General features: G+C 42.6%; 1 protein-coding gene across 1 annotated transcript in view; it reads right to left on the bottom strand.

Annotated features, from left to right (window-relative positions):
* CACNA1B (calcium voltage-gated channel subunit alpha1 B) overlaps nucleotides 1–21,265 on the bottom strand; it is a 145,005-nt gene that overhangs the window by 62,868 nt on the left and 60,872 nt on the right. Inside the window, exons 9-15 of the mRNA XM_088146959.1 lie at nucleotides 19,481–19,552; nucleotides 17,839–17,988; nucleotides 15,403–15,612; nucleotides 9,926–10,038; nucleotides 4,457–4,569; nucleotides 2,183–2,314; nucleotides 814–886 (exon numbers count right to left, since the gene is read on the bottom strand). Of these exons, the coding sequence (XP_088003085.1) occupies nucleotides 814–886; nucleotides 2,183–2,314; nucleotides 4,457–4,569; nucleotides 9,926–10,038; nucleotides 15,403–15,612; nucleotides 17,839–17,988; nucleotides 19,481–19,552 (863 nt within the window). The remainder of the gene's footprint in view (nucleotides 1–813; nucleotides 887–2,182; nucleotides 2,315–4,456; nucleotides 4,570–9,925; nucleotides 10,039–15,402; nucleotides 15,613–17,838; nucleotides 17,989–19,480; nucleotides 19,553–21,265) is intronic.

A 21,265-nucleotide genomic window follows, 5' to 3' on the forward strand; every position in this document is an offset into this window, starting at 1 on the left:
CTTAGTAAGAAACAGCAAAAGCAGCGGGATTTGCTCCTCCAAATCTCTTCCCTCTTCTCCCCACCTCCCCTTGTTTAGCTCAAGGCTGTGAGTTCTTCTCTCACTCCCTTCCTGATTAAGATTCACAGCCCCAATTAGCATTCTGTGCAGAAACAGGCGCGCTAGATGGGAGGTGATATTTTTCAACATGACCTCCAGGCCTTTCTCAAGCTATTGTTCTCATTAGTTTAGGGCGCTTCAGGCAAAAATGGAAAACAGGTTATTGCTGCGGCTAACAATGTGCCACAGCAGAGAGGATCACGGAGAGGAATGTTTTGGTGGCAGGCACAATGAGAAAGCTAAAGGTGATGATACTACGTCAGAGGAAAATTATGGGTTTCCTTAGTTCCCAAGGATCTAAGTTGTTTATAAAACAAGATGCATAAGTTCTGGACCATGTGTGACCTCCCACTTCTTCTTTGCAGCCTGCTAGGGATGCCCAACCCTCTGATTGTCCAAATGTTCCCCCAAATACAGTCTTATTTTCACAGAATAAAAGTTGCTTGACAATCACATCTGCAGCCTTGTAAATGTGACAGTCTCTTCTGGACGTGTCCAAAAGGGGCCATGGGGGGGGCCGGAGGAGAAGGAGGAGGAGGAGGAGGAGAAGGAGGAGGAGAAGGAGAAGAAGGAGAAAGAGAAGGAGAAGGAGAAGGAGAAGGAGAAGGAGAAGGAGAAGGAGAAGGAGAAGGAGAAGGAGAAGGAGAAGGAGAAGGAGAAGGAGAAGGAGAAGGAGAAGGAGAAGGAGAAGGAGAAGGAGAAGGAGCAGCTTACCTGAAACACAGTGAGAATGGCAGTGGGAAATGTATCAAAGTTGGTGGTTGGTGTTTCATCATTGAAGTGAAACCTAGGAAGAGGCTGAGTATTAATATATAGGCAGTGTAGGAAGGTAGAAGAACTCTGAGAGCCCACCCAAGATCCCACCAGCAAGACAACACAAACAAAATTGAAACTCATTCCAAAGCTGAGGTGGATTCAGATACACAATGACTGTAAAGGATTACTCATGTAATCCAAAGCATGTTGACTTGCAGAATGAAGAACGGGCTTCTTTCCAAGAGGAAGTGTTTGCTTGTTTGTTCTTCCCTCATGTTTGGCTTTGTCCATCTATCATGGCCTCCTTCTTCCCAGGGAATATAATCAGGTGCCTTCAAGAAAGACTCCAAGCAGAGCTTCCTATGCTCCATGCCCCAACGATGGACATTCCGTGCTTCAGAGGTGACCCCGCACCATGGAATGCTCATTGCTCCACTCAGTCAAACTCTCTATAATACTCCATTCTCTCCCACACGATGGTTTCAGTCCCAAGAGATGAATTTGCTTTCTGTGTCTGCCACATATGTTTTATTATCTCAGTTTGCTTTAAAGTTTTTAAAGAGTTTCTGTATTTCTGGAAAGTTCTAGATTCTTTAGCAACAGGGCTCATTCCAGGAGGTTAGGAACAGAAAGAATTGTATAGGGGTGTGTGTGTTTCTCTCTCTCTTTCTCTCTCTCTCTCTCTCACACACACACAATCGCACATCAATACATTCCAAACTGAGGAGCGACATTTCAGTACAATAGATGAATTATAATTGGCACACCAGTTTCATTTTGGTTCTCAGACAGACTTCTCAAGATCAAGACCCATGGATCTCAATCCTGGGTCCCATGACACTGTTGCCTGTTAGCCAGGCTGGCTTGGGATGTTGGCATCATAGTCCAACAAGGCTTAAAAATATGGGATAGGGAAATTTTGAATAGCTTGAATCATTCCTTGACTCAAATACACATTTCTAACCCATTTCCATTTCTCTCACGAAGACACTACACAAAGACGCTACAGAACTGGTCTATTATGTCCAGTAAAGGCTGCCTTCATTCCTATTCTTTTCTGCACCAAACAGCCTAGGCAATGTCACATCCACATTAATGGTGGATGAGTTGACTCCATAAATCCCAAACATCTCTGCATTCTTCACAACCAAAGACTTCCTTGTCTTGGTGCCTGCAGGCGCACTGCACGACCCTTCCAGCCAACAGGGCCATCAACAGAATCAGGAAGCATGATAAGGTTGAAGGGCCCCAGTTGGGAACCTATAATGATGTCAACAGCACCTTCTTCAGTGTCTATCCAGCAAAGAGCCTTTTGGGTTCAACTTACTGCCCGCCAAAAAGCTGCATTCCCAACAAGGCAAACACGACAATAAAGAGGAAGAGGAGGAACAGCAGGCTAATGATGGATTTCATTGAATTCAGCAAGGAGACCACCAAGTTCCTCAAGGAGTTCCAGTACCTAGGATGCCAAAATAAACCAAATTACGATGATTATGATAGCATATAAGGTCGCTTTCCTCAATCTGGGAGGGTAGGAACTCAGTTCCCAGAATTCTTAGCAAAGGCTTGGGAGTTTTGGGAATCAAAGTCCATACACCTGAAGAAGGTAGGGCAAGGCTGATATAAGACATTTTTCCATAATCTACATGAACCTGGTGCTAAGCATGAGAAAGTTACCTACCTGTGATCAGGCACCACTCAATCAACAAACTGAGATGCATACAATGTATACAGTGGGATCATTATCTACTTGCTTTTTGAAAAACAGATTTTTAAAGAAGAAATTGGGATAGACAGCACAAGCTGTGTCCCTTGCCCGTTTTTTCTCTCACTTTATAAACAGCTCTTGACTCTTGTCTCTGCTGGAGGCTGGAAGAGAGGGGTTAACTCTGTCTTCTGGATTCAGATAGCACCATGAGCCTTGATTAATAGCTAATCTTGGAAAAGAGCAAATAAAATGGCCTCCCTGACTGAGGTTTCAATTAGCAAGTTCAGATAGCCCATTAGGACTCTAGCTTAGGAAGTTGTATGAACATAACTGTCTAGAAAATGAAGAAAACAAAGGGAAGGGAAGGGGTTCAATTAAGGATCCTACATCTGATGCATATGCAAGACATTCTAAGCTCAAGACAGTGGTTGAAATCCATTTTGCACAATCGTTACTAAACCTCTTTCTGTTCCTCTAAGGGCCTTTCCCTCATTTACAACTGAGCATGGCACATGGCGCCTCTGATTCTGCCATGTCTCCATGGCATTACCCTTTATTTGATCCCCACTAGTGTTAAAGTTGCATTTTCCCCTTCTTCCAATGGTCTCCAAGGATGCCTCAAGGTGTACAAAAGCTGTCAGGCTTTGTCATTTATGACCTTGGAGGGAAATCAGGAAATGGCAGTGATGGGACAGAGGCCATCAAGGCAGAATACAGCTTAGCAGTGGGGGGCAGTGAAATTCATGCTGGCTTAATTTTCTGCTGACCCCAAAATAGAGAGGTCCTAGGTCTCTCCACTCTCACCAGTTTTTGCCTGTTGAGTACCACATGTCTTCAAGGAACAGAACTGGGTTTCCATAGCAACCAAGGTGCTCCAGCCTCCATCTGCAATTCCTCTGGCAGCTGATCCTCACTGTCAAGGCATCCATGAAGGCCTTCATGTTTGCTTTAATTCAGTTCCTCCTCTTTCCTGTCTTCACATTTGTTTTGTTCTATCTTTGCAACCATTGGTAATTTAAACAAAAAAGGCTACATACAAAAAAAAATACATTTTTGGGGCAGTGTTACACAGAAAAACATGTGTCTCTTTCAGAATGGTTGCACGTACACCCCAAAAATGAATCTGTTTAGAAAATACACACAAAATGAGTACAAAGTGTGTGCCTTAGGGAAAGCTGGCTATAGAAAGACAGGCAGTTCTTGTTACTTCAAAAATAATTGCATAATGAAGAGGGAAAATGACAGAAGAAATTCATGATTGTATTTGCGCGACTGATGTCTATGGGGAAGAAACATCAGTGTGTCTTGTCTACACCTCTGGAAAGGAGGCAAACAATGCAACTGGTTAGAGCAATAGGATGGATGGAAGAGCAAGAGAGACCAGGTAGAATAATGGTTAAAGTAGATGGACAAGGGTATGGGAGACAAATTCAAGTCCATAGAAGTCACTGACCTGGGCCAGTGATGATAGTCCAGTCTATCTTGCAAGGCTGTTTGTTATGCAGGAAGAGTGGAAGAGGGAGAGCTAACAAATAATTCTTTAAAACATAAGGGTAGTGGTTCTACTCTTCTACATCATGACCTCTGATCAAAGATATGAATCTTGCCTTCAGTTATTGAGGTGAAAACAGCATGATTAGTTGGAAAACACACCGTTCCCTACGCAACCTCTCATTTTTATTTTTACTTTTTATTCTTTTTAAGTGTGCTACCTGTCCATCAGTGCCACAGGAGATGTGGTGGAGAAAAGGAAAGGAGGAGGAACATTTCCTTTGAGCACTCAGCTGAAAATAGGATATACATGCAACGAGAACAGCAAATAAAAGGACATTTTTAACAGAAGCAAATTGTCATTCCCGTGCACCCATTCCCACAAATTAATCTGAAACCTACTTGGTGACTTTGAAGATCCTTAACAGTCGGAGGGCTCTGAGCACGCTGATGCCAAAAGAGGTCCCAGGTTTCACCACAGCCCAGATGACTTCAAAAATGCTTCCCACAATCACCTACAGCAAAAGCAAGAGGTGGTGGGTTCAAGCAGAAAAACAGAAAAAGCCATCTGTTCCTGGCCAATCTGCCTTTTTCAAAAGGAAGGACCTAATCTTGCAAACTGCTTCTCGATAGTCACAGGACTTTGCATTCCATCTCTCCATCTATTTCAATCCTGCTGTAATGGGCGGGGGACCAATCTGAGCATTACATTCTACAAATCCAAGTACGACCTTTATTGTTGAAAGGTGTAAAAGGGGGAGAAATGCCAGAAATTGGGAAGCCAAAGGTATGGCTGAGGGGGGAAAAAACCTTAGGGACTGAATCACTCAATCCACTTTTTGGGACTGCAAATATACACAAGATCCATTTTTGTTGTCCTGTCGAGCAGACGGCATACAAAGAGCAGACTTAGCTTCGTTAAATTCATATTGGGGTGCTACAATGCTACTTTCCAAACCGTGTCCTGATTTACTTGATAGGCAGCTCATTTTACACATTATGCAGAGACAAATGTGTTTTTGGTTTTGCTTCCAAGTGGAAATTTAAACAGAGAGCTGTTCCAACTACATAATAAACCACACCAGTTTTCTGAACATTGCTTCACCTTCCTACATTGTATTTCTAGGCATACAGTAGAAAAAAACAGCCTGACTGTACACAGAAACTTAATATGTATTTAAAAAAACAGTGTTTCCATTCTGCTAATTGGATCAGATTTGGTTTAGATTAGTTGTCTCTCTTTCCTTTATTGGTAACTCACTCTTCGATCAGCATTCCACTAGATTTCACATTTTTTATCCAATTTTACTCTGCTACAGTATTTTGTTTTCTGAAAGATGGTTTTCTCTGGGTTTTTTCCCCAGCTCAGCCCAGATGGTCAGAAGATATATATTACGAGATGTAATAAAAAAGCAGGGGACAAGGAAGAAGGAAGAAAGTCCAAAAATTAGACCACAACATTTACATTTCAAAGTCAACCTCAGGGCAAAAAATACAGATGCATGAAGGAATACTCTGGCCTGACTGAGAGCAAAAATAAAGGCTCAGCACAGCTCTTATATCAATAAAGGATCATATTTTCATTGATGCATTGGGTTAAAAAATGATTGCGTATTACCTAGTGGGAAGAAGTGGGTCCTCTGGGAATTGTAAAAATACGAGGGCCGTGCAGCACATTAGATCTGAATTAGATCCTGGATTCTACAGGAGTGAACATAGAAACTCCTTATTCTGAACCTCTCCTTTCCCAGGATCACAGGGCAGCTGTGGGGTGCAGGCATGTAACTCAAGAAAAATATCCAGATATTTGAAGAAGCTGGAGGAAGGGGGGAGGGTGCTGATAGCCCATGCACACCATGTTGCACAGCCCTAAAAATAGCCCCCTGTTCTGTTATAACGGTCAGTACATGGACTGATAAGAATTCAGGAAATGGCTTTGTAAATAGTCACCTGCAACCTCCCGTGAAATAGCAAAGAGACTCACCAGTTTGCAAAAATGCAGTTGAAGAGGAAATGAGGAAGCCTCCACCCTAATATATGTGAGGGGTATATTGACTGTGATGGGAAATCGTTCATTTGCTGGAATTCTTGTAACCCCATCCTTGTCTACGTAATCAGTCCTGCAGAAGCAACTCTGAGAAGCTTGCCCAGAAAAGAGCCACTTTTCATTTCAAGCAGAGGCCAAGACCCTGATGTTTCTCCAGCCTTGTATTTGCTAAGTCTTGTAGAACAGAGATGCGCAACGTGGGACCCCAGTTTCCCATGGATCCCTACAGACGTGGTTGTAGACCTTGAGATGTAGTAACGTGATAGCAGGGAAATATGATGAAGTCCATGACTGGGAACTCATCCTATTAGCTATATTTAATTCGGCTGGACCATAAAATGAACCAAAACATGTTTAGGTTGCCCTGACCTTATCTAATCTGGGGAGTACAGCCCCTGACATGTCACTCAAAGACCTTCTTTTCCAAGAAAGATGATGTATCTCTGCAGGATATATTCCTTGTCTGTCTGGAATAAGACATTCCTTTTCTAGCCACAGCCTGGAGAGACCCCTTTTTGGAAGTAACATATTACTTTCAGGATCAGCATTAAATGCACAGGGAAGGGGAGAGGAAGCCGGCAGTAGATGCCTACAGAGCTTCAGGTTTTATGCACACTGATCTCATAAAACAGTAACTTTCAGTCCTTCTTGGAGTCTTAGCTAAGAGAGACATGATACTTCCCAACTGTAGATCTCCATAATATAAATAGTGTAGTAGTGTATGAACTATTGGCACCATATGTGCCAGCATGATCAAGTAAGGTATACCATAAAACCTTCTGCCCATAAGAGCTAACAGGAGCAGATTCAAATGTGGTCATGTGAACACTCTTCTCTGAAGGATTCGAAAAGTGTCTAGCTACAATAAAGCTCTCCTGAGAGTTTTTGAATTTATTTCAATTGAGCATCCTTCTCCTCTTAATTTGATGTCAATACCTTCTTGGCTTTAGGAACTCCCAACAGCATCACGGGCGCCAGAGCAAATCCAGAATGGTGTGACTTCTCCTATGCTGTTTTGCACCATGTAGACCAAGAGTTAACCTGAGTGTCGAAGGGGCATTTTAGAAGATCACATTTTGACCTGCTTGCTAAGAAACTGTTGGCAGCAAGAAGCAACACAACTCAGCTTAACCCACATCCTTCTGAAGCATCAAGGGAGTGAACGCCCATCTTTTCTCTCCCTTCCCTTCCACATGACCACACGTTGTCAGGCACAGGATTGTCTCAGAGTTCTGCACCCATAACAGCAACGTCTTTCTGCATCTTCGGTGCACTCCTCTTCTTCAAATTCTTTCTCTCTGACAATTTGTCAAATTAGAAGTGGTGGCAAAACAGTCCCTGCCCTCCAGAGGCAGAAAAGCAGTCATAGACAAGAATGGGGAAAGTAGAGCAGGGATCAGGGTGATGACAGTCACCAAAGGAGACATTGCCATGTTCCCAGCAGGATTGGCAAATGATAGAGAATTAGCAAATGACAAAGCACCTTCTCTCCCTCCCTCCCTCTCACCCCTGGGAACGCCTGAGCTGAACAGCTGATTACCAGCTCTGTGTGCAACTGAGCAAGGAGAAACAGCTGCAGTCAAAGAAGCAGCTCGTGGTTTTCTAAATACTGGAATATTTAACACCCACTTGTTCCCTACAGATTGACTGAGGACTTCTTTCTCCCAGATGAAGCGTTTTAAATAATGAAAGGCTTTCCAGAAAGGTGGAAATTATAGGTAGCATGCACAAGACCTTCCTGTCATTCTCTGTACCTATCTGCTTCTTCTCCTTCCCCCCCATGTTCTCTCTGTTTGGAAGCTAAGCAGCGTCAGTACTGGTTAGTCCTTGGATGGGCAATTTTACAGAAATTCCAGGGCTATGGGCTAGAATTGGAAACAAACAGACAAACAAAATCCTGAAAGAAGGCAAAGGGAAATCACGTCCACATCATTGCCAAGGAAACTCCACAGACGTGTCTATGAAGTCACCAGGAGCTGAGTGTGGGTCAAGGATTGGAGATTTTACTTCTAGCTTTTTTAATGAAAGAGGGTCATCCAAGACCTTCCGCAAATGGGGAGAAGCTACAACGTTTCATTTGTACAAGGTGTATGGGGTGGCCACCTTTCCTACTTTAAAATAGATACCCCTCCATTTAAACAGCAGCTGGACAGACTTCCATTTTAGAGCATTGTCTGAGAAAGAAGAGTAAGGAAGAAGTTGGAAATCTCTCCCCAACCTTGGGGAAGCAGATTTAGCAGGCAGATACACCAAGGCCACCTCCTGGCTGATTTCTTCATTACAATGAGACCTGTTGCACCATTCCTGATAGTGTATGAGCAAACCAACCAAGTCAACGTGTGACCAGATGTGATTCAGCACTAGCTGAAATTTCCAAGCACACGTCAAGAGCTGATTCAGAGAGAGAGAGAGCGAGAGAGTGCACGTTGCAGCCTTGATCGTGGCCAGCCAGGCTCTTACTGGGCAGCCAGAGCAGAGTGCTTGATCCCTGCCAACTGTGCAGATCACCCGTGCCAACAACGAATCCAGCCTAGCTTTAGGGCCTGAAGAGCAGGCAGCGGTTTCTCTTCTGAGACCTGCCAAGAAAGCAGCTAATTGGTGTCACTTGTGCTGGTAGAAATGGACATCTGCCAAAGGCTATTTTGCTGTTCTTGCGAACATGACACAGTTGAAGCCGTGAGGTCAGAATAATTCCTCCGGGGTTCTGTGCAATAATGGTTCAGAAACAGGCAATGACAGTCTTGCTCTACCCTCTCCGACAAAGACCTTCAGCTGAGTCCCCTACATACAGAGCACCAAACAGCCAGGATTTTGTGCACCGTGGTCCTGCACAGATTCAAGATTTGCCCTTCTGCTAGTCATTAAGACTATAGTAAAGAATACATTTGAGCATGGCAAGACAGCTGGCTAGGAGACTTTCAAGGGCAGCTAGATCGAGATTGTCCATGCTTCAGGGGAGGGGGCCTCTCTATTCTCACTTGACCCCCTTAGGAGGAGAGAACTGTGGAAAATAAGCATCTCTTAATGATTTCTTTCAGGATAAACACAACAGTGCCCACAGAAGCACAAAAGAATGTAGCAAAGATAGGAAGAGACATGTTATTCGTTTCTCAGTTATTTAAAATAGTCATCTCACAAATATTTGTCTCAATCCCCCCACACGCACGCGCGCACACACACACAAAACCAAGGAAACATCATCAGAAGAAGTCAAATAAAATGGTAGAGTCTACTTTGATTCAAGCTAGACTTCTGGTGGCTTCGTGGACAGGCCCATGTAATTTTCTACGCAACAGTGTGGAACCGATGTGCCACTGGCTTCTTTGGGGAACTTTGTTTTCATTTCCCAGTTTAGCCTAGGAAGCCTCGGGTAGTCTCCCAAACAAGTGCTAACCAGATCCATCCTTACTTAGCTTTTCGACATCAATCAATATCAGCTTGCATAACGCAATTTCAGACATAGGACAATAGAGTAAAACAGAGAAGTGCATAAGAGACAAAGGCATGGTTAAGCTATGGATGTGAAGTCTAAACATTCACATAAAAAGAGGTCCTCTCCTGCATTCCAACAAATGGGTCCTACAAATTTTGGCAAGGCCTCACACGCGCAGGGGTCTACCACAATCACGGTGATTCATATGCAGTGTTTCCTGATTTTCCATGGCAATGATTGAGGTCCCACGGGCGGCTAGAGCTTTTTCCTATTCCCTCCCTATCCTCCACCACCATCCCTACCTGAACAATTAGACACAATTCTTTCTACATGTTCATCTATGCACAAAATCATTATTGCACAGAGAAGGCTTGCATCATTCCCTTCTTACCCCAAAGTCAAAGCAATTGAACGAGGAATGGAAATAGTTCCTTGGCCCCAAGCCGTACATCTTCAAAAACATCTCAGTGAGGAACAAACCCAGGAAGACAAATTCCGCAAAATCTAGAAGAAAGTAGCAGAACATGAGTGACAGGTCCCTTCATTGTGGAAAAGGCCCACCTGGTGGGGTGATCATTAATCAGAAAAAATATCTAAAACATTTCACAGAGAACAAGGGTATCCTGACCACCGGGGACCCACAAGCTATGTTTTGGAGAGGAACCCCAACCTCCCCAAATGATGATCTTTCTTATTCTATATTTATCCCCTTAATTCAGTTGCTTCTCTTAATTTTGCAGCACAGTTTTTAGACTGAAAAATGTAGCAACAAGTGTACACAACAGGCATATTTTGAAGGATACAATGCGTACCTATTTTTGTACGGCCCGTAAAAATGGTAACTGATCAAATAGAGCAACATCAATTCAAAATTATCTCCTCGAACACAATGGTTGGGTTCACACCACAGCTGGTTCAATTAACCCATTTTCTCAATTTGTACAGTACATTGAACCATAAAGTAACCAGATGGCCCATGTCCATGCAACACATTGAATCACCGAAGAAAAAAAAAGGGTAACTAGCCAAGCTTAGAACGTTTTGCCAATTAAACTGCCAGATCTATGACTGACCTGGTTAAGCATGTTATATGAACACAGCCATGGGCAAATGCCAAAGAAACAGCACATAGTTTCAGCTGATCAATTAAACTGGCTTCTGAGGCAAGCAAGCAATGCATGTTTAATTCCATAAACTGCTCTCCCCCTCTAGAGGTGCAGTTGGAAGGCAACTGGAGACAGCAACTAGATATTAACTACATCTCTCATTTCCCCTTGGACGTCATTCAGTTTTCCAGATGGATTCTTTGAGATCGAGATAAAACAGGCTGTATTCACACAACTTGTTTAACCTGGTTAATGATTTAACCCACTTTCTGGCTATGCACCATGCATTGAGTAATAAATTAACTACCTAATCCCAGTTTAGCATACTGGGACTGTACAGTGTGCTAAGGCACAATATAATGAAGCATGTTTAGCATACTTTGCAAATGCACGCTAGATCTTCAGCTAACCTGATGGCGCCTGCTGTGTGAACACAACCAAAGTGTCAGGGCCTCAAGATCTCATTTCCCTCCTTAAGGACTGAAGCCAAGAAAGTTGAGGAAGAATTGCAGGGTGAAATGAAGCTCAATCCCAAGAGAGCTTCATTTTTAAGTATCTCATTAATCCAAGGAGGCCTCACTATCCTCCTCCAATTCAGTAGACTTTGAACTGGAAGGTTCTGGTGAAATCTCCCCCAAGTGTTAAAAGCAAGCTTCATCTAACAAAAGAAGGGTCACCTACTAAGAATGGAAATGACTGCCCAGAGAGACATCCATCACTATTTTAGACTTGATCTGAAACTCGCTCACTGAGGCAACATTGAAACATTGTTCTCCTCTCCTCTGAATGTTATGCCATCCTGGACTGTATTGTTTTGCAAGAACTTAAACCTCATCTTTCTTTCATTCCTTTCTTTCACTCTTCCCTTTAAAAAACTAACTCAGTCATAGATCTTTTCACCATGATTCACATAGCTGCCCATCTGAGTTAAAATCCCAGTTCTGTTGGGACATCTCTTGCAATGGAAGAGAAGGATGGATTTCACAATTATCCATCCATCTTCCTACACAAGGTCTCCCATTTTCCACCATCACTTCCAGCTGATGGATCAGGATCACCATTTCTTCTGACCTAGCCTTGTCCACATAACTGGAAAAAAAATGCAATTCCATATTGTTTGGCTGTTTTAAGGATTTTAAGCAACCTTAGACAGAAACCTCTCTTATGCAATGGGATGAAAGAAGGGGAAGGGAAGAACTGGCTACAAATAATGCAATTCGATTTTTAAAATTTGTACTGCTGGTAAAGGCCACACTAGTTGTTTTCCACCCAGTACCTTTGAATAAGATCATTAGCAGCTTCTCTCTCATTGTCTCATCACTAATACATTAATTCCATTTTCTCTGAACATCTCAAAGTCTGAAGCCATTGGGAACAGGGCCTAAAGAGGTTGCTATTTATCCAGTTCTTTGCTGCCCCACACTTTGCTGCAAACCATCATGTGTGCAAAAGGACTGTCAATATTTAATCTTTGGCTCCCCATCCCCCTTCCAGAATTCACACCTAAAATCTTCAGCAGACGTAAGGAAGAGTGCTGGCTTTGAAGACTTCCCCTGCTGTGCATACTGATATCCACAGGGAGAATGTGGTATAGCTTTGCAGACAAACACAATCTCATCAAGGAACTAATTATGTTACATTACCCAGAACACATGACTGAACAGAATACTTTCAGTGTATCGCAGTTTGGAGGTGGGAGGGCAGCAGTTTCCAGACATGGTCCCCAAAACTTCTGTCATCTCATCTAACCTGTCCCCTTCCCTTCCCTTCCCTTCCCCATCCATTAACTTCCTTTCCTTTCCTTTCCTTTCCTTTCCTTTCCTTTCCTTTCCTTTCCTTTCCTTTCCCTTCCCTTCCCTTCCCTTCCCCATCCATTAACTTCCCTTCCCTTCCCTTCCCTTCCCCATCCATTAACTTCCCTTCCCTTCCCCATCCATTAACTTCCTTTCCTTTCCTTTCCTTTCCTTTCCTTTCCTTTCCTTTCCTTTCCTTTCCTTTCCTTTCCTTTCCTTTCCTTTCCTTTCCTTCCCTTCCCTTCCCTTCCCTTCCCTTCCCATCCCTTCCCTTCCCTTCCCTTCCCCATCCATTAACTTCCTTCCCTTCCCTTCCCTTCCCTTCCCTTCCCTTCCCTTCCCTTCCCTTCCCTTCCCATAAATTCTGTTGGTTAGATATGTATCCTGCCCTTTCTCCAGGAACTCAATGCAGTGTGCATAGCACTCCCACCTCGATTTTTCCCCAGCAACCCATGCCATTTATCCTTTCAGAGCTTTCCAAACATTTGGAAATGTCAAACTGAGAAAATTCATTGGAGCGTTTCAACAAAGAGAAAGTAAAGGAGGAAGGGAGATGGGAGAAAGGTATAATGACAAAAAGCAAAATGGCACGCCCTACAGCGAAGGTAATTTGTAATGTAATTAAGTTGGTCCCAGACAGATTGAATTAGAGGTGGCTATATAATGCTTAGGCGGTATTCAGTCCAGCCTCTGCTCCTTTTTTCCTACTGAAGTAACATACTTCATACCCAAGCCTCAACTTCACACATGTTCAATAAAGTTGTCAAATTAGAGACTGCAGTGCTTCTACCCTTGCAGAAACGTGAAGTTTTACTGCACAGCAATGCTATGACTAATACGCAACAGAACGCTTAACAAAGGTAGAGAAAGAGACTTGATGAATCTTGCCACCCTTTGAACTTTGAATCTTTGCATTCGTTGGATGAATACTTCTGTAAGGCACCCCTTTCAGGCTACTTTGCCCCGTAGAATAGTTCTAATATCCAGTTGCTTCTTTGCCAGTGACACTCATGAGCACAAATCTCTTGCTGACTCTTCTACTCAGCAACTAGATACACGAGGCAACACCCCCAAAGTGTTGCAAAGCAGCTCAGTGAGGCCACTCACATGAGTAACCTCTGGCCAAATCAGAAAACTTTGCAACCCAACAGGGTTGTGAGTGTCTTTGATGTGCTTCCTCTGACATGCCTGGGAAAGAAAGCCTTCTGTGGACAAGGTTGTGGATGGCCCTATTCAATGGATGAATGATCTTCCAACTCTTTACCAAACCTCTGAGCAGAGGCAAGGAAGTTGTAGCCTTCAGTTGTTGTGAACTACTGTATGATACTACTCCTAGGTAACTTATGAGGAAGAATGCTGGAGGCTGAACATCAGACAAACAGTTATACCAAGCCTAGCCCTATATATTTTGAAACCAATGTTAACATTTAGTATCCAGTCCTTTGTTTAGCTGCTTCTGTTCCTGTAATCCCCATTCTGGGCCCTCAGAATTTTCAGGATGTTGTGCTTTAAAATATACATGGGACTATGATTTCTAAAATATGTTATATTAACTAATTTTCACTGAAGTGTATCCCCGTTTTGAGGATGTGGAGGAGCACCAATGTGGGGTGGCTGTTTTATAAATATAGCAATGTTTGCAAGGCCACAGGATTCTTGTTCCTGCCCATGTAGGCCTGTCTGATAAACATTGTCAAATAAGGTGGCCTTTCCCATTCCTCAAACGCCACTTCCAGACTACTTGCACGATCTCCTTTAGAAGATGCTTCATGCTTGCTTTCCACACAAGTGTTTAGTTTGGTTTCTTTGGAAGACACTAATCCTTGGCTTTCTTGCCCCAGAGATGTGTCTTGTTCAGCCATCACCCATTATCCTCAGCCAATGTGCCTGTAAGCTTTCATGATACCTCTTTTCTTCCTGAGCCTCCAGGCTGCTGAAATATTTTTCTGCTTTTATCCCATTTTTTTGTGATTAAAATGGGCTCTGACTTTTATTTCTTTTCTTTTTTTTTCGCTGTATGTAGCCTGTATAATTTTTCACTCAATTGGTAATTAACAAGAACATTCTTTCTGACACCAGCTGGGAGATGAATATCTGTTCATAAAGTTCTCTTCTTTAGGGGGAAAAAAAAAAACAACTCTGCTGAAATCATTTCTGTGAAAGTGAACTCTTGGTCTCTTGATTCCTGCTATTTTATGTTACCTCTTTTAGGAGATGAAAGACCAATGCCCTTTTTAGCCACTTAGCCCCAACTTACATGGAGGAAAAGTTTTAAATCAGAAAATATCCAACTCTCTGTACTCCCATCACCTTATTATATCCACTATTCCTTTGTGGAAAAGAAGAACAAAGAGTTTGCAAAACCCAGAAAAACCAGCCTCTGGTTTCCCTGTAAATCATCCAAAAAAGAGGTCAAGCTTACTTTTTTCCTTATTCCAGCTTCAAATTTCTCGAATAACATGGAAATTCTTTTTCCACCTAGCTCAGTGTGGGCAGAAATACCTGAGGGTATTTACCCAGCGCTTGCTTGCATCCAGTCTTGGGGATGAGGGTAGTTTCAACCACTAGTGTCTTGAGAAGGGATGACTCAGCTTCTGGGGACAAGCGGATTGGTTGTAATCTGATATGGAAAGTTTATTCAACCCAATTCTGGAAATTGGGCCAATCCAAATAGATTTTCCAAATCAATTAAAAAGGGGGGCTTTGGTGTTTCCATACCATCCACTTGAATTGGAGACCTTTAATTTATCAGCCAATTCCACTCAGGTCATTAATTCAAGTCATAGATGTGACCAAACTTTCTAATTAGAACTTCATACCATTCTAGGATTATGGCTAGAAATAGCTCCTGTTCGTAAGAAAACAGCAAATATCCAGGTGTTGGTGCTGTCATCATCACTGGTGCTGGATCTCCAAGCTTATAAATTACCAACAATGAAGTAGGATTGACAGAACAAGACCTTACTTACAAAGGGTGGTGGTGAGACCTTCTGGTTGGTCATAATGCACAATGGCAACACACATAGTGTTGAGGGCCACAACACAGAGGACTACCCAGTAGAAACTCTGGGCCTTCACCATGCGCCGAATGAAAAAGCGGAACATCTTCTCTTTCCGCCGGAAATAGGAGGAGCTCTCATTTTTGCCACTCTTTAGGCTGGCCCGAGCAAATGGAGACCCTGTGGTCATAGAAGAAAATAGTTTCATTTTTAGAGGGAAGGGGGCTTCAAGAGTCAAAAATATCCAGGCTGCCATTAATCACACAAGAGATTATATTCCACACTAGGAGAGGCCCAACTGCGTCCCACCACCACCAGCTCGCAAACCTGATTGTCCTTCTAAAAATATTAGACAAGCTGATGGGGCTTGAATCATTCAATCTTACCTTTAGGTAATTCTGGACTTCCTTCCTGGAGCTTCTCATGTATCATGCCACAAATAATTTTATTTTTGGCACCACAGTTATGCACCTGGAATCATATCAGAGCTTGCTCCCTTTTTAATGCTTCTGCCTTATCTAGCGGGGTAACCAAATCTATGGGGTTCTTTACCCATTCTCCCAAATTTGCTCTCCTCTGTCTTTATGGATTGGATGCATCTGGCTAAAAGACATCCAGAAACTATCTAATAAGGGGAAAGAAAGGGCTCTCCTCTTGTGATGGATGGCATGAGCGAGGAAGATACTGGAATGGAGGACCAAGCTTTTCAAGAGGGAGAGGGAACATTCCAGAGCAAGTGCTTTCTCAGTCCACAGCAGGAATGTGGGAAGACAAAGAGGATGAGGATAGTGCCTCTGTGGGGTCTCAAGGGGTATATCCACTAGTTGCTTTAGCATAGGTTTAGTCTGGCGAGATTCTGTCTATTAGGAGCAAGCTAATAAAGGAACTATATTGGACTGGACTGTCTCGTTGCTGTTCTTGGGCTGGGCCTCGCATCAATCTCGCCAGACTCAACCTACACTAAAGCAACTAGTGGATATACCCCGCGAGACTCTAGGGAGGGGCTGTCCTCATCCTCTTCATCTTCCCACGTTCTTGCTGTGGACTGAGAAAGTGCTTGCTCTGGAATATTCCCCCTCCCTCCTGATAAAATTGATCCTCCATTCCAGTATCTTCCTCGCTCATGCCATCCATCACACCTCCTTTCAGTAGAGCAGCATTGTCCACAATTGTCCATGAAAGATTTCACTTTTGCAGTTGCATAGATGATAATAAATAATACTACTAGTAGAAATAGTAGTAGTAGTAGTCACCACTGTGTCTAATGTAGCTGGTTTCTTTGCCTAGTATAAGCACATGTAGGAGTGCAGTCTTAATCTTTATGATCCTTCAGTGAATATCTTTTCTCCCACATTTGAACATCATTATATTTCCATCCTATCTTTTTTTTAATCAAGCAAATTCTATCACTTGCCACCACATGTTGCTTTGGAAAGTGATTATGAGGTTCTTGCAGAACCATTTAAGTGAATTAGAAAACAACTCACATCGCCTAACAGCTGGCAAGAGGTCCCTACTGGTCAATGCTTTTTTGGATCAGCGGGTAATTATACAGTAAATTTTCTACAAGCTGTCATAACCATGTCAAGAAATTATCTGTATTAAAATGCTATAAAGTCAACACCTTAAGTCATTAGAGCGCACTGTTTATGAGAAGTGGAACTGCATGCATGAGAAAAGTCTAAAACCAAGGACATCATCCAGATGAAGTGACTCTCTTCCAACAAGAAAGGTTAACTTCAATTTTACCCAAGACAAAGTATGAGTCACATTCCTAACCTCTATGGAGGTGAAGCTGAGACTGTGGACTCCCTTTTGTTCATGGGATTTCAGAGAAGCTGGGCAGTTATCCAACAAGGATGCTATTGTTGCAAAGACGCTCTACAGCGAGCAGCAGGTTGGGCTGAATTACTTTCCTTGAGTCTTTGTAAATCCTACAATTCTATCACATGCCTCCAGCCACCGTTCTGGGAATTGCTGCTAACAGACCTGGCAATGGCAAGCAGTTTGAATGGTTTAAAAGGGGGACAGACTGGTTCATGGAGGATCAAGCGCTCAAGAATCCTAAGCAGCATATCATAAATGCAGATTGTTGGGAAGGAACAGTGGAAGGGGTCTGTTGCCCTTCCATTCAGGGTTGCAAGCTTCCCAAATGCATTCAGTTGGCCGATGCGGGACAGAGAATACCAAAATAGATGAATATAGGGCCTGATCTAGCTGAATTCTTCTTAACATACTCCCCAAGTGGCATCCTACAACGAAACAAGGACAACCCCAGGGGTTGATTTGACAATGTGCTTTGCTCATTTATGACCCTGAATGTCACTGTGGAACAGATCCTACCTCTGGCTTCCAGAGACAATCTACCAGAGAAGGGGACTGTCTCTCATTCGAGTTCTGACTTACCCACAGAGCAAACATCTGTGAAGTGATCCTCTCCCTCTTCAGCATGGATTAGATCGTTTTTGCTTTTCTTTATTGTTGCTCTTTTCAGCACTAGACACAAAAGGGGGGAAGAAAAGTGGGGAAATACTCTATAAATGATGTAGCCATTAGCTGTCCCAATCTCAATTCTTAAGTATTTTGTGCCTCCACTTCTCAAGGACCAATAATTTAGCAAAGGAAGAGGGGTCCTTAAAAAAAAAAAATTCCTAACGTCATATATCAATGTTCCCACTCCAAATAAAATTAGATTAGATGTCAGCCTTAAGGCTGTGCACAGTATGATGATAACAAAGCTTGCTCGGTGACTTTGGGCAAGTCAGTCTCTCTCAGCCCAATGTACTTCCATGGTTTTTCTTTTCTTTTTTTTGAGGGGGACCAAAAGGGGAGAAGGGAGCATTGTATGCACTATTCTGAGCTCCTGAACCAAAATCAGAATATAAAGCTAAGAAATGAAATGAAATGAAATGAAATGAAATGAAATGAAATGAAATGAAATGAAATGAAATGCGGAGTCAAAAAGTGTGATCTCTCATTCTCTGGGTGGAAGGCTGGGCTTCTGAGCTGTCCATGGTGCTGAATTTGTCTTTTTCTAGTCTCGCTTCTAAATTCCGTTTCTATATCCTATATAGATACTATGTCTTCCTCAGTTCCCTACTTTGATTGGCAGCTCCACACCCCAGTGAGCTCTTTCTTTCTAGAACTGGAGACAACCTTCTCAACTTCTTCCCTCCTCAAATCTTCTTTCACGTCTGACTTGCCCACATGAGACTCTTGGATAGGAGACCGTCAGCATGATGGTGCAAGGAAGGAAAGCTCCTTGTTAGCTCAACGGTTGACCTGACTGTTGAGTATTAACATACTGTTTTCCAACCCACTGTCTAATTTTATGCAGCATGTTTAACCTGGTTACTGACTTATCCTATCTTCCGAGTTTTTGCAACACGCTGTACCATAAACAATCTGGGTGCACATAAAACATATGGTCTAAAAAACTTTAATTGAACTGGTTAAATGTGATGTGTGAATCCAGCTGTTGGGATGGCTTCTGCTTTCTGCTTTCAGAAACGGCTCTGCCTGACAATGCATGGAAAGAGAAAGATAGAAAAATGTACTACAGTAGAAAGAGACAGGAGGAGAAGGAAACATCAATAGTTGGTAAATTGGCAGAGGAGGGACCTCATCTATATCTGCAACCTTAATTCAGTGGCGCAATGCACAGTTTGTATGCAGAACGTTCCAGATTCAGTGGGGCTCAGGAGAACAGCTGCTTATGAGGATGGGCTAATCATCTTACACAGGATAGAATTCTGTTCCTATACACTCTGACCAGTGCGACATCTGGCAAACCAGAAGTGCACAGTACAGCAGAACACTCTTGATCTTGGTGGATGTGGACTTACGTAAAACCTGATGAATTAATGCATCTTACTCTGCGCCAGGGCATGACAGGGGAACACAGGTCTTTCATGAATATCTACCATTTCTTTAGAAACCTATCAAGAATCCCTCTTTTTAGGATCAAACTGCTCAGCAAGGAGCACAGTATATGTCCTATCTTTTGCATTAAAAGCTACAGAGCCAATAGGCAAGGAGAGAAATGCACAGCTAGAAGACTCACCATCCAAGGGGGACTTCTCTTCAGCATTCTTGTCTTCTTCTGCTAACATCACCTCCTCTGAAAACATAGAAAGAGCAGTGCCTAGCCTTGTATCACTGGGGACAGGACAGAGAACCCCAGTGCCTCTAACAGCTTTATCATCAACGATGGGAATACTTTAGAGAAAAGTCCTTGAACCAAGTTGGTTGGCAGATTTCAGATTTCTAGAACCTACTTGTTTTTTAACTGTAATTCTGAGTTTTACCAGATAGAACCTGGAGCAGGAAATACATACATACATACATACATACATACATGAATTGTATGTCCAAAGATTTGAAGTACTCAAGCTAAAAGGCACTTGGAATGCTTCCACACCTTTAACGATGGGGCCGTGTTCTTGTTTCCACAATTTGTTGGTTTCAAAATGTACAGGCTAATATCAATTCATCAAGAAGCTCAACATGGTCATAAAATAAAATCACCAAAGCATCCTGGGAGTGATGTAGTAAAAATGATAGTAAGATACAATGTGATTTTTAAAACTCTATCAGTAAAAAATGGCGCAACTTTAACCGTTATTAGGGAAGAGATTGGATAAAACATTCAGCACATCCTTCCTGATTTGACTAAGAAACTACTCAGGGGAAACGCCGCATTCATTCCACCTCTCTCTTGAAGTCATTAATGTTAGGTCGCTGTGTCTATCTCAACAGCAAAGCAGCACCTTTTAAAATAATAATAATAATAAGCTAACAAGAGGGAGCTGGTGTTGATTGTTCTAATTCTCTTTTCTCCATTTTTGCTTGACCGGTTAAGAAAAAGAAAAAGAAAGAAACCACTCATCGCTTCTGGAGAGGCCCCCCTGGTAATAGATGGGAATTATTTGGCAACAGCAAGACAAGGAAATAGCAAACACGTTGCCTGCTGCTTGCAATCAACTGGCTCCTGTTAAAAAATTAATAAGGATTTGACAGCAGAGACTGTCCTCAAGGCATGCAAATATTTCTGTACATAATGGGGATGGACCATAAATTAAATCTCAAGTCGTTTACATACCCAGTCTCATCTCTCCTTTACTCTTCGTATTTACTATATTGATAAGCATCCTTTTAATAAAATAAATAAACTGTTCAGATGCATGCAATATTATGCAAAGTTGGCAGAGGGGTGTGTGTTTATGAGTTACGTAGGGGAAGAGGCAAAATATGGGGGGAAATATCACCAGGCTGATCAGAAGGAAATCAACTGCAAGGAATACAGTGTGTGATACATGGGCTCACGCCCAACCAATGTAGAGTAGTAACAATGACCTGTCATTCTCAGGCTACTTGTCATGCAGGGGCTTCCCTCTGCCATCCATCAGTTCAAAAATTGCCAATTACAGGCCAACAACGATATTTCCTGGAATGATGGAACATCCTCCTCCTAATTTCAGAATATTGCTTTTGCAACCAGTTATTATTTTGCATAGTCATTGCCCAAGCTTTTGAATTCTCCAGAGCTCCAAGTACATGCCAAATTAATATAGGGTGGGAGGGGAAAAGATGGAACAGGCTCTCGCATCTCAAAAATCCACACACTGTTATACAAACTCAACCCTAATAGGATACATCTGCTGTAGTCTCTAAAATGCATTAGATCCAAGATGCTACTCAACTCCAAACTATTGGCAGTTGACTTATGTTCCCCACCCCACAAACTGGGAAACCGTTCCTGCTTTTTTATTGGCTCCTTCTCCTGACGGTCAGCAGAACATTTGTGAAGACCCACCCCTTTTTTCATGGGGAA

The sequence above is a fragment of the Python bivittatus genome, unplaced genomic scaffold (genome assembly GCF_059951505.1).
Source record: "Python bivittatus isolate LINGU-HERP-01145 unplaced genomic scaffold, Pbiv_v1 ctg000160_np1212, whole genome shotgun sequence".
In the NCBI taxonomy this organism is placed as follows: domain Eukaryota; kingdom Metazoa; phylum Chordata; class Lepidosauria; order Squamata; family Pythonidae; genus Python; species Python bivittatus.